The sequence below is a fragment of the Ochlerotatus camptorhynchus genome, unplaced genomic scaffold, assembly GCF_037179485.1.
Source record: "Ochlerotatus camptorhynchus isolate MF236.1 unplaced genomic scaffold, CSIRO-AGI_Acam_v1.1 ptg000094l, whole genome shotgun sequence".
Lineage (NCBI taxonomy): Eukaryota > Metazoa > Arthropoda > Insecta > Diptera > Culicidae > Ochlerotatus > Ochlerotatus camptorhynchus.
Genome location: NW_027040584.1, coordinates 4,273,197 through 4,287,162, shown reverse-complemented (window position 1 = coordinate 4,287,162; position 13,966 = coordinate 4,273,197). Strand labels below are relative to the sequence as shown.

Here is a 13,966-nt window from a genome sequence, read left to right as displayed (position 1 = left end):
GAGAGTGGGTAGTCTAGACTTGGTCTGGGTGTTAACTGACGCCGATGTCCGAAATTGCGCCGAAGATGGTCAAAGATCGATTGAACGAGTTACTAGAGGTCAACTAAAAAAAAAAAAAAAAAAATTAAATGACTACCTACACACACCGGTGTGCTTATTTTAGAAAAGTGAATTCAAGGACTGGGAAGACACCTTCGTTCAGAAGCATGATCTCAAGATACTGCACAATCAGAAGCAGATCTTGCAGGATCTGAAGCAAGTAGGTGGTTCCGACATGGGCATTCAAACTATGATATTCAAATCCGTTGTAGTTTTCAGAAATCTCGAGGTGGATTGATGACTTGCAGCAGAACATCCTCGACATAGAGGTGAACCTTTTCGCTGATGAGAACGACAACGACGACACCGGTTCGGTCAATGTCAGTCAAAGGCTAGATGAGAACGCCAACTTGTGCTTCAAAATCTTCAATGCCGTCAAACGACTGCAGGAGGATCTGGACAAACTGAAGCAGCAGCAACAGAACGATGACACGGAAGAGGAAGAGGGCTTGGTGAATCTCGTGCGAAGAACGCAGTTCGATAACATTAAGACTGCCTACATTGATGCGTACTGGAAGTACAATGCGGTGGTACGCCGCTACGAGGATGAAATCAAAGATAAGAGCTTGGTCGGTGAGTATCGAACAAGCATCCCTACTGGACCTGTTACCAAATATACTGCATTAACTGATAGATCCCCACGGCATCAAAACTTCCTCAAAGTACCAAGGCTGCAAACTGCGTGTCGATTCATGGTTCACATGGCTGGTTATCAACAATACGATGATCAATCGTTATGATTCAGTCACGATTCTAAACTTTCAAGCTTTGATTTGGAACAGGTAGAAACCCGATTGGAACTATTCCGAGCAAAATACATAACTGATTCTCAGCAATTTGGTTACCAAATTTTAAGATTGAGCCACTATTTGAAAGGTATGACTATCTACTTTCGAACAGAATCGACAGAGAACCGATTGGATCTTTGGTTGGTCAGTTGGGACGGGAAAACCGTGAGAGGTGGCTCTGCGGAAATTCTGATTCACCGGGAAAATGGTCAATTTTCAGGGGGTAAATCAGCCTGTGTTGATAGTGGTTCTTGTGTGTTTTTGAGTGTCGGAAGGTGTTTTTGCATGTGATTGAAAATTAATGCTTACTGGCAACCATTTCAACGGATTTTTTTGTTGCTCTCGCCAAAAATTTATCAATTTAATTATACACAGTAGGATGCATAGAATTGCAGTAAAAAAGCACACGTCTACGTAAACAAGTTACGAATTCAAATTCTCATCCCTGATCCGCGTTGCCAGTATTCCAGATTTTCAGTTGTCTTGCCAGATACACAGACAGATTACTTATATATCCAGATTTTTTAAAAATATGTTCCAGATTTTCCCAGGTTTTTAAAAAAATATGTTGCTTTTAAATATCACTGCAATTGATGGACCCACTAATAAAAAAATTAAAAATCAAAACTTACTACTTTAATTTTTAAAGGCCATCAACGTTGGACATTATTGCAAAATCGTACATGGAATTGTTACATTATGAGAAAAGAACATCTGGAAATTTCTGGGCGACTTTCAAGGCCATTATGGCAAAGTACTTGAGTACTTAGGAAATACTGAAGAGGATTAAAAAAAATTAATTAAAGGGTTGTGTCCTAGACACGACCGCAGTATGACGTAGAACCACGCAAAATTGATGTTTGGCATGCATTTTTGACTATTATACTTATTATTACGAATGGGGCGGGGCAGAACGTTTCTTTTGTGCAGAATATGGAAAAAAAGGATGGACTTTGGATGTTAATCTAATTGCATATATACCAGTTATGTTTTACAGTCAGTTGTTGGTAATTTACCAACATAATATCATCGGATGTATGCCTCCTCTTAAGCAATTGTTTTGAAAATTTTAGCTTTTGTTTTTACATATAATTGTAGTTTGCTTAAAATTTATTTCCCGGAAAAAAAGTGGGGGGAGGGGAGAGGGGTATTTTGCATATTCATGTCTCATTCCTCATTGTGTGACAGGTCATCACGCCGTGATCCACCTTTATCCGCTGACTTGATCCTGCTTCCTGCAGGACCAAGTGCCACGCCGTCCGAAGTGGTAATGAGCAGAGGCTTTTTTTTACTTTAAATGATCTTTATTTCTTGTGATTGTGTGGTTTACATGTATGAATTTTTTAAGTGACACAGATGCGTCTTTTCAACTTTAATACATTTGAGATTTTAATTATTATTTACAGTTCCTAGTCCTATCAGGCCTGTTTTAAGTATGACCACCTTGGTGGGATTGGTTTGTTTTGAATTTGAAAAAGTAGACTACTTATAACTAATATTTACAACTACAACTAACCTACTACTATGTACACCTAACCTACTATATACAAATTGCTTATCAAAGCATGTCTAGTCTACACATACACAGCCAGTACTTGAAAGAATCCTGGAAAATGATACATCTATCATTTTTCTTGTCATTATTAATGCCTGCTGCACATCAAGGATGTGAAACAAACAATAAAGCGGCCAGGCCTACTGTGTAGCGTTTAGTTAATTTTTGTGGAAGTGAATGTTTACCATGTCTACTTAATAAGTATAGGCAGTGGTTAACATTTAATCCACAGGTAATCAAAGAGCGGGGACATACCGTACCAACCGCTCCGTATGCAGGATTTGAAAATGGGCTATATAAATCGTTGGGAGTGACAGAGCTAAGAAAGTTAATGTACACTCCTTGGTTGTCCGATCTCCTGGGATGGAACACAGGTATTTACCCCTTGTGTTCGAGCGTACAGTCCTCCCTCCGTACAAGCGTGGACGGCACCGCCAACCCACTGCCATCCCTCAATCGATCCAGCCGACCTCAGTCGAAGGACAACAGAGAGCGGTGTGCGGACGTAACCTATACGGAGGGAATGCTGTATTCGCCTAGGTTATAGCGCCCTTGCTCGCTACCATTTTCTTCTAGCGGTTGGGACCTGAGCACTAACTCTTGTCCTAGCCCTATATGGCATATGGTTATAGCGCCATTACTCGCTTTCTGAAAAGAGAAGAAGGGAAGGGAAGGAGAGGAAAAGGACTTGGGAAAAGGAAATGCGGAATTCCTTTCCTCATTAGTATTTGTATCGTCAACTTTTATGAAAACTATATAAATCATTTTTCCTTGGATGTGACCGCGATTTATCATTATCAGGTAAAAAAACAGGTAGTGTTGTACTTATTGCTATGAATGCTACACTTCAAGCTGAACAAATCGCTAGTGAAAGACCAAAAGAATTGGAAGATATGTGGGTTGAAATTTTAATAAACGGTGAAGATATTTTCGCTTCTGTCTACTTTCCTTCACACTTTTCCAAAAAAACCAGCTTATGAAAAAATTTTCACTACTGCAGAACTGAAAATTCAAAGAGAAGATTCAAAAATCCAAATTCATATTTATGGAGATTTTAACCAGAATATTGTTAATTTTATAGAGGATAGTAATATATTTGATTCTCTGCTGTTACCAATAGTAGGTGAAAACGATACTTTGCAATTCATCTTTGATGAAAGCAGCCACTTAGGACTTCATCAAATTAACCATGTTCGTAACCAGATCAATTCCTATCTGGATTTTATGTTTACTACTTGTTCAGAAGATTTTTGTATTGTAGAAGCAGCAGTTCCATTATGGAAGAATTAAAAATTTCATACGGCTATTGAATACTCAGTGTTCACAGACTCGCATCGGTCACGCTCAAGCGTTGTTGATTTTAAATTAGTTTGTGATTTAAAAAATGCAATTTCTCCTGAATTTCACAGCAGACTGAATCTAATCTAATCTAATCTAATCTAATCTAATCTAACACCAACATAGCCAGTTCATGAAAGCATCCTGGAAAATGATAGATATACCTTCATCACTTTTTTTTCCTATTTGGTAGGGTTACGGTATGTAATGTGGGTCTAGTCCTTTCATTCGGCCTATCACGCAAATAAATAATTAATTAAGGAATATGACACAAAAAATAAGGAAAATATTGATCACTGATGGTTGATAAATGTGTACCACACACAAATCAATTTATATCACAACATTTCAATACATTTTCAGCTCTCGTAAGTAATAAAACTGGTTGAGAATATCACTCTGTTCGGAGTTTTTAGCCGCCATGACTTATAAGGTTAAGATGGGAAGGTTGACTGACGATCATCAAATGGCCTGATTATGGCATTTATTGATTGGAATTACCTGATAATACACACTAGACGTAAAACTTACAGTTGCTGTTTGAATATTTTATGTTTATTTTAATTGTTTAACAACGTTTTCACAAGTAAAACATGGACCCAACTTTAGGGACACATTTCTTTTCTATGTTCCTAACTATGGCCCATGAAATTCATTTGACAGCATATAGCAATAAGAGTAATGTCAACAATGTTGTTTTGCATTTGGATGATAAGGAACGAACAGGAAGGGAGATTTTTTTCTGCCAAACCTGTATAATGAACATCACAATGTTCTGATTTAGATATTCTGCGGTCAAAAGACGATAAGCGAAATTTTTAATTTTTAATTTTTAAATTGAGTGATTTAATGTAGTTTTCGTAAAATTTTCTCTAAGAAATGTTTTGAGGAATGAAGAGCATTAAGTTAACAGTGATAGTGATAAAAAAAAATACATCAGAAAACGTTACCAAGAGCGTTTTTTTGAGGATCAAACAAGATAGGACGAAGTTGCATCCATAAATAGACCCAATTTGGGGACAATAGACCCATATTACATACATTTCCCTCGTGAGTTATTGTCTTAAAAAAAGTAAGTTTTTCAACTTTTCGTGGTTTCTGATAGCAAACGACATGATAAGCATATCTAAGCATACCATTTAGCAGTAGAATATCGTTTGCAGGTAAATTCATTGATGAGTTATGATTAAAAACGTAATCGATGGCTGCATATTAGACCGAGGTTAGGGACGTATACCCTATATGTTGCACACCATAGATGCGCAAAATATATCAAAACGGACAGGCCTACTGTGCAGCATTTGAGGGGCAAGATGATTTAGAAACATCGGGCCTGTTTAAATCCAAGATTTAAGCACGATGCTTTAGAATCCAATAAATGGATGAAACGTGGACATCTCGTACCATACGTTCCATTGTATTGTTATTTATAAATCATTTGTCGTTGGGAGCATCTAGTCTAAAAAGGGTAAGTGATGCTCCATTTTCTTCTAGCGGTTGGGACATGAGCACTAACTCTTGTCCTAGCCCTATATGGCATATGGTTATAGCGCCATTACTCGCTTTCTGAAAAGAGAAGAAGTGAAGGGAAGGAGAGGAAAAGGACTTGGGAAAAGGAAATGTGGAATTCCTTTCCTTATTAGTATTGGTATCGTCAACTTTAATAAAAACCATAGTAATAATAATTTGGATAGACAAATCTTCCGGATAATCTCTTAACGATTGTTAAAATTATCATATTGCATATTATAATACAAAATTATTTCAAATGTCTGCATTTTATTATTTTATAAGTTTTTAACTAAAAAAAAAAAAATACTCCGGATAATCGAGTCTAAAATTCCGGATAATCAAATCCCGGATAATCGAGTCTCCGCATAATCGAGTCTCCGGATAATCGAGTCCGACCTGTAGTTCCAAAGTAGCTGAAAAGCAATTGAATTGAATTGCATAAATTTTACCGAAAAGTTCAGTTGTTCAGATTTCGGTAAAAATTACCGAAGTCGGCGATAATTTCTAAGTGTGTAGCCTGGGATAAATCCTAATGTCTCCCCCCCCCCCCCCCAGACCCAACTATGTTCTTGCACTCGCAAAATAGATCATGCGCGATTGAGGTTATCCCGGCAGGAAACAAACGTGTTGTTTTTAACTGTAACAAGCTCACCAAATACAATCACCATGGCAGCACCAACAACTACATACTCGAGTCTTGTCACTATTAACAAGCCATTAAAAATAACAAGGTCTAAAGTGCGTTCCCCTTCTCACTGAAAACTCCTGTTCCCCTCCTGTTCAGTACTAGAGTTCGGTGAAAATTTTGTTCCAGTGACACAACAGGAAAAGGTGTGGTAGATTATGATCGTTACTGTATTGAAAAGATATAATGAACAAAAAGGAACGAACTCACCAAGTTTAGCCGATTGAACCTAAAGGCAGCTTGAGATATGTTGATGGTGTTCACATTGCACACAGATACATCAACACACTACAAACACTATTTGCTTCGTTTCCTTGGCCGTGGGTAAAAGACTTCCACTCTTCCTGCTTGATCCGGATCTATTCGCCGTTCAAGGGAGTTCCACTGCGCCGACGGGAAGCTGGAAAAATCCTCGTGCTCCTCCAGCGCTAGTCCTCTGATTCCGGCTGCAGTTTTTCACCCGGTGGTGCTACTGCTGCGAGTGCTTCCTTCCTGCTGCCGGCTAACCAGCGGAACGCGTTTTGTACCCTTCGTTCGCGTTCGGCCCAAATTCGGAATTTCACCATTTCAACACTCGATAAACCGCGCATCCGACCCGTTGCCACTGCAAGTCCGTAGTTGAAAATCATTCGAGTCAAAATGTAGAAAAATTTCAATGTGGAAAATTGAAAAAATGACGGGAGGACACAAAAATCGCGTCCGTTCACGAGCACAGCACACTTCGATCTCAAATTGCTTATCAAAGCATGTTCTGATAAATTACATTTTTCTGCAAATTTAGTCTTAATTTCGTTAATTTTGGAATCTATTTTGGCAATGCCTGCCTCTTCATGTAAATTTGTTATTCTAGTGTCGAAAGGACGATCAAGAACCATCCTCAGCACTCTATTCTGAGCTACCTGAATTTTGTTCCTGTGAGTCTGTGCACATGATTCCCACACCGGAGCTGCGTAGAGGATCGCAGGTGCTACGATTTGTTTGTAGACGGCCAGTTTGTTCACCCTTGAGAGGCGGGATCTGCGGCAAATAAGCGGATACAGACACCTAACCAAGGCGGAACACTTGACTACGGTTTTCTCCACATGCGAGCGGAATAGGAGCTTTTCGTCAAACAACATCCCGAGATAGGTTACTTCGGCAGACCACTCAACCCTTGTGCCATCCATGATTACAGTACAAGATGGAGCCGGTTTTAGTTTGGGTGATTGCCGATGGAGGAACATGATTGTTTGTGTTTTGGAAGCATTGATTTTGATTTTCCACGTGGTGGCATAATCAGCAAAGGCGTTAAGGCATCGTTGAAGTTTGTTCGTTATTTCGCGAGGCATCCTTCCTGTGACGGCTATTGCGGTATCATCTGCGAACAGGAAAAACACGCAACCGTCTCCAAGGGGAGGAATGTCGGAAGTGTAAATGCTGTATAGCAAGGGGCCCAGCAGACTGCCTTGCGGGACTCCTGCTGGGATGGAAAACGTGTCTGAAAGACAACCATTCAACGATACCTTAAACGACCTTTGCTGGAGGTAGCTACGGGTGATTTTAACCAGATGTAATGGAAAGTTGAAGTTACAGAGCTTGTATACAAGCCCATTGTGCCAGACATTATCAAACGCTTTCTCAACGTCTAACAAGGCCATGGCTGTGGACTTGGATACAGCTTTGTTACTTCGGATGTTATTCATCACCCGCACTAGCTGGTGATTTGTGGAGTGCCCCTTTCTGAACCCAAACTGTTCCGGAAGGACGATGTTATTTTCCTCGACAAACTTGAGCAAACGGTTGAGAATGAGTTTCTCGAACAATTTGCTCAGCACTGAAAGGAGGCTGATTGGTCTGTAGCTTGAAGCTAGCGTTGGGTCCTTCCCGGGTTTGCGGATAGGTATGATTTTCGCTGTCTTCCAGATACTTGGAAAGTAGTGCAGTTCCAAGCATCTGTTGAAGACAGCAGCCAGCAGAGAGTGAACCTTCATGCTGAGATTTTTCAACACTAGGTTGAATATTCCGTCAAACCCGGGGGCCTTCATGTTTTTGGTGCATCTCAGCGCTGAGCAAATCTGTTCCACTGTGATTCTATCCTCCGGAGGGATGGCACAAGGGGAGGAATCAAGGTTGAGTACGCATTGCTCAACCTGAACTTCGAGCGGACTTTGGATGTTGGAGCCAAGCAAGTGCGATTTGGCAATATGCTCACCAATCGCATTTGCTTTCTCCTGAGGGGTGATTATGAGTCGATCGTCATCATTTTCATCTTTTAGTGGCGGAATGGGCTTAGGGTGCGTCTTAAGACCTTGGCAACTTTCCAGAATGGTCTGGAGCGGTCGTCCAGATTCTGGACAAGCCGCCCGAAACTTTCGTTCCGGAGTGAGACCATTCTGGAAGCAATCTCCTTGTTCAGATCGGCCATTTCACGTTTCCTCGCTTGATCTCCAGTCCTCTGAAACTGGCGTCTACGAACATTTCTCAGGCGAATTAAGAGTTGGGTGTGGGAATCAATAGCAATAAACTTACCCCTCACAGGAACTCGTCGGACGCACGCCTCGTCAGCCACGGTTATGGCTTGGTGGAGTCCCTCCAACGCTCGGTCGATGTCCCCAACGGTGTCAAGCGGCGGGTTGTCGATGATGTGCCTGTCTACCACGCGTCCAAACTGGGCCCAGTTTACGCGATGGTAGTCCTTGCGCAGGCTTGAAGCAGGAGCCACGTTGCAGCCCAGTTCAGCCACCACCGGTTGGTGGTCGGAGCTGAGTTCGTTCAAGGCTACCGGCTTGGACAAGCCGATATTTGTCAGGAACAGGTCTAGCGTCGATGGGTTGCCCGCCGGTGAGATAAATGTTGGCTCATCCGAAAACCAAACGGAGTACAGCCCATGCTGTGAGTGTTCGAACAGCAGACGACCGTTCTGGTTCTGCCTGTAGTTAAGCCAGGCCTCATGGCGAGCGTTTAGATCTCCTCCTACTACGAAGCGGGAACCGTTACGGGTGATGGTGGAAAGGTCCTTCTTGAATTTAGCCGCTAGTCCACTACTGGCGGCACACTGTCGAGGGCAGTAGACGGCGATGAACTGGACGTATCCAGTCGACGACTCCACCTCCACACCAAGGGCCTCGATGATAGTGGTGCGGATATGGGACAGAGTGTGGTATTTTATTCCTTTCTTGACGACGACCGCAACACCCCCCCCCCCTGTAGCAGGTGCGATCAAGCCGGATAATGTTGTGGTCAGGCAACCAGAAGCTGTCGCCGGACTTTAGATGGGTCTCGGTTAGAAGGCCCACGTCGATGCTGTGCTTGCGGAGGTAGTCGGCAAGCTCAATCTCTTTTGCTCTTATAGAGCAAGCATTCCAGGTGACGATAGTTAGCGGTTTAGACGCCATACTGGATGATGAACTTACCGAGCACTTGGATCTGTTCGGGCTTATTGCGGCACTTACGAAGAGCACCGGACATGTTGACGAAGATTTCCATCAGTTCATCCGCTGAGAACAGATCGGGGTTGTTGTTTTGCGCTGTTGGTTGTCTCCAGAATCCAGGGGGGATGGAGAGCTTTGACCAGTAGAATCACCGGAAGTTGCTTGAGCGGAATGCACCCGCGAATTCACTTGCCTTTGCTGAGGAGCACGAAGGGGCGGGAAATCCTCCGTCCGAAATGCCGGGACTTTGTCCTTCTTGCGTCCTGGTTGGTTGTTAGTTGCCGCCTGTTTTCGGATGCGTTTGAAGTCCTCGCGTTTGGAGCACTGTCTGTCGGAACCTTGATGAGCACCACCACAGTTGGCGCATTTTAACGCCACGGCTCCATCCGCAGGGCAGTTGGAAGTGGCGTGTCCTTGAGCGCAGTTGCTACAGCGTGGCTTGATGTTGCAGTTGCGAGTGCCGTGTCCAAAGTTCAGACATCGTTGGCACTGGGTCACATCGCGATGGCCTCCACGGTATGGCTCCCATCGTACGATTATTGAGTAGATTGAGCGGATAGCCTGCAGCGCATTCAGCGTCACCGTTCCCTTCTGGAAGTGCACCAGGAAAAGACAATCCGGGTACGTCTTCACGTTTTCGTCTCGCCTCGTATGAAAGACAGCGATTGGGGCCAGCTTGTACCGGTCCTTGAGTTCTTCTTCGATCGCCTTGGGATCAACATCCGGTAGACCCCTGATAACTACCTTGAAGGGCTTTTCACCGGGGATGTCGTGCGTGAAGTATTCCGCATTGGAATCCTTCAGGAATTTGACTGCGATTTCGTATTCCGCTTTCGTCCGGAGCATCACCTTAGTGCCGATCCTGCTGATCTTGTACTCAGCTGCGATGCCCAGCGATGCGAAATCGCCAATGAGCGTCTTGAGTGGCACTACCTTCACCACCAGTGGAGGAAGCTTGACTTTCGCCGCCCTCGGGCCGGCAAAATTCTCGGTTTCGACGGCGTCGCCGAAATCACCGATGTCGCTGGCGTTCGTCGCGGTAACATCGTCGCGTCCGCTCGTACCATCGGACTGTCCTTGGTTCTTCTTCCTCTTTTTCGTCCGCTTCACCGGGACTGGGTTGGTATTTCCAACATCGGTGGGCAGAGTAGCGTACCTATTTGAGGTAGGTACTGAGCTACCCTCACCACTGTTCTTCTTCTCCACTTGGTCACGAAGTTGGCTCCGAGAGCGCTGTCTTCCCATCACGCGATGCGACCAACACTACTGACGACGCGACGTGCAGTATATCTGCAAACGTTTGTAACAAACTATAGATTTATCGAACAACTCGACAAAGCGAGCAAAGACCGAACTGAACTGCTTGACGTTCAAGCAGCTAAAGGTTGAGCATAGGCAGGAAAGCAGTGCTGTTTTATTTCTTTTCATTTTTAAGCAGAATGATGTGCAACCAAGTGGTATTGCTTTATGATGACTGGGTTTGGAGAAAACGTTTAGTTCATGAAAACAGTGATAAAATTATCATTTGTGCATTTTTCAAAAGTTTTTTGAAGTTTCCTGCTGTTCTTCACTGAAAATTTAGCAAATAGCGTGCGACAACAAAGCAGGATGCGGCAAAGTTTAAAGTTTTTTTACCCATTAATGAGTATAAAAATACACATTTTTTGACTGGTACTACATTCTTAAAATGTGTATTTTTTCACACATTTTAGGATCTCCAAATTTACACATTTTTTGACAGCTGCATGCAAATATAAAAAATGTGTATTTTTTACTCATTTATGTGTTTACGCTGGTTACCGTGTGACACAACCTGCATTTGATTACAGTCGAGGGGTGAGTGGATTGCAATTGTTACACATGAAAAATCTTATTCGTTTACATTAAGTACAATCAATGAAAAATCGTGTTCACATTGCGTAAGCCTGCAGATGAGTTATGGGAATACTAAATTAATTGTTTAAACAATGTTTGTTTTAAAACTCTCTTAAGCTTTGAAGCATCCCTCGTTATGTTGATAGATTACATTAGTTACCTTTTATGACGCAAAGGCGCCCTTGTTGGTTAAAAATCGTGTCTCCAGAAAAACAAAAGTGAGCTATGTTAATGTAGTATATTTGCTTGTTACAATCTTCTCTAATGTCAGTGTCATCGACCGAGGACCTCACCACTCTACCACCGCCATGCGGCGACGACGACAACACCTCGGATCTAATGCTGCCTGATCAGGATAACCTCAACCATCTTCAAACATTCGCCACCGTTGACGAGACCCGTGGCACTCTGGACGCCGTTGTGGATCGGCACCAAGAGCTGGTATCGGTGGAACAATCCTTGCTTGAAATGCGGGACCTGTTCGTCCTGTTCTCAACCCTGGTAATGGACCACGGTAGTATACTGAATTTGGCCGAGGGGTACGTTCAGGTGGCCTCGGAACATGTGGCCAAAGCGGCAGAGGATATCAAGCAGGCTCGAAAGTTCTACACCCGGTCGAACAACTACAAATGGCTCTGCTTCAGTATGACCCACTGTTTGTCGGTGGTGCTGGTGATATTGATAATGATTGCGGTGTGTATGGCAGTAAAGATATTCCTGCTTTGAAGCAAATGGCGTTGTTTTATGTGGGAAAGAAATCCGATCTAGGTGGAAGGGCTCTAATGTTGGCCTATGGATCTAAGATTGGGCCCATCGCAAAAAATCTGCTATTGATCAATTTTATCTAGATGAACACGTCATTTTGGCATTTAGGCCGACATTACATCCATTTGCCCTATATGACGGAAAATGAAAATATATATTTAAAGCTTGTCTCACGTGAAATTAACTCGTAATATGTGTAATTTATCTTCCAGCGGCGCCGGTGGTGTGTTGGTAAGCGTGATTGCCTCTCACCCCAGCAGGTCTGGGTTCAATCCCAGTCGGCGCCGCCGGGATGTTCTGAAGCATAACATCTCTGATCACGCCTTCCTTCGGATGGGAAGTAAAGCCGTTGGTCCCCGGTTCATGAGTTGATGGGTCGATAGGTAGGGCCCAGGTGTGGGAGTTGCCTCCCTGGCGTCGGTAGCATTGGTGCTCAGCACGGAAAACAAGATCGACGGAAAACAAATCAAAGAAAGAAAAAACTATCTTCCATCCACATGTTTTTTTTGTCACTATGGATGGTCACTGATGAAAAATTGACAGCAGAGTGGGGCCTAGGCGAGAAAGCGAGAGGTGACACAGTCGGAAGAAGTGTTTACTAAAATGAACCATGCCCATTTTGCTATGGCAAGTTTGCTATAAGAAATGCTCCTCGTGTTTATTAGCGAAATTCACATCAAAGATTGATTAATTGCGTAGGAAATCAGTTTGGCACGGCATTTGTTAACAGCATACACCTTCCGGTCGTATGAAACAGGTCAAAAACTGTCCAAATCCGCAGATAAAATTTTTTGTTTTGAAATTCTGTATGGCAAAATAGTGAACTTTCCGTGAATATTAACGACACAGAACTCACCAACACTGGGAGACCGTGAGTTCCTGCCCACCTGTCATTTCCCATCTCGGCCTGCGAGAATGTTCAGCATGACGGCAGAGAGAGAGGGAGGAAATCCACCTCTTGCTCCTGCTTGCTGCTTGCCACGCCGTCCGAAGCGGGAATGAGCAGAAGACCGTGCATAGTATCATCATGCTACTCGGGCAATCAGGAAGAATTCAACCAAAAATTCCCACCGGCAATAGTAGAAGTAGCAATAGACCTTCAGTAGCTTTCCAATGCCAGCAGTCGCTGTTGAGTACTGAATTCGTCTAACTGAGCTATACAATTGATGGTGAGATAGTCAGACGACTGTGATTTTCCATGAATTTGAACTTTTGAACACCCTAATAAACAGGAGGCCCAAGCCTCTGAGATTTAAAATTTACCAGTATTGCACACTTGTCATCGTGTATCCTAACGTGCCGATCAGTGTGCTACGATGTGCTTTGGCACAGTGTGCAGAGTTGATTACCCCTTGAAGATGTCAAACTTTATCTGTTTGACTGGAAAAAAAAATTGAAGAATCAAGTTTAAACTGGAATGCGTTGTAAATTTGTGTGTCACAAAATTGTCACAAAAAATTTAGGACAATACTAGAATGGTTGCATTGTGTCCGTGAACAGCACCGTTTGATTTCTGTTGACATATCGATATTCAGCCAGTCCATAGCAAAACGAGAATTTCGTAACAATTGGTAGCTTTGTTCCTTATCGAAAAATATTAGACCCATATTTTTTTTTTATTTTCTCATTAGAGTGACCATTTGCATGTTAGGGTGGGCAAAAAAATCGAGTTTTTTCTATTTTTTCTAAAAATGGCATTTTTTAAAAATCATAACTTTTGAACCATTGAACCGATTTGAATGATTAAAATATCAAATGAAAGGTTATTAAAAATACTTTTCATACTACACTACATTTGAGCCTGACGTGACAAAGTTTTCAGAATGCTATAATGTGACGTCATGCTCGTTTGACTCATGGCTACCAATGTAAATACATTTTTTTAAATACAATATTAACCTTGGCTGTTGACAGCAGGTCCAGCGGTGGGCTCTTCGGG

The 13,966-nt window shown here is 42.7% G+C and overlaps 1 protein-coding gene across 1 annotated transcript; it reads left to right on the top strand.

Annotated features, from left to right (window-relative positions):
- The first annotated feature begins 274 nt into the window (after positions 1–274).
- Positions 275–11,988, top strand: LOC135698802 (syntaxin-1B-like). Its single transcript, XM_065218934.1, has 3 exons — positions 275–304; positions 348–672; positions 11,534–11,988. The coding sequence occupies exons 1-3, from the start codon at positions 275–277 to the stop codon at positions 11,986–11,988; spliced, it is 810 nt and encodes a 269-aa protein (XP_065075006.1).
- Positions 11,989–13,966: the final 1,978 nt, after the last annotated feature.

Excerpts from the sequence above, each read along its gene's own strand:
- LOC135698802 (XM_065218934.1), top strand. The coding sequence starts at position 275 with ATGGGCATTCAAACTATGATATTCAAATCC. Across the intron at positions 305-347 it reads AAACTATGATATTCAAATCC|CAGAACATCCTCGACATAGA; the intron begins GTTGTAGTTTTC and ends GATGACTTGCAG. Across the intron at positions 673-11,533 it reads CAAAGATAAGAGCTTGGTCG|TGTCATCGACCGAGGACCTC; the intron begins GTGAGTATCGAA and ends CTCTAATGTCAG.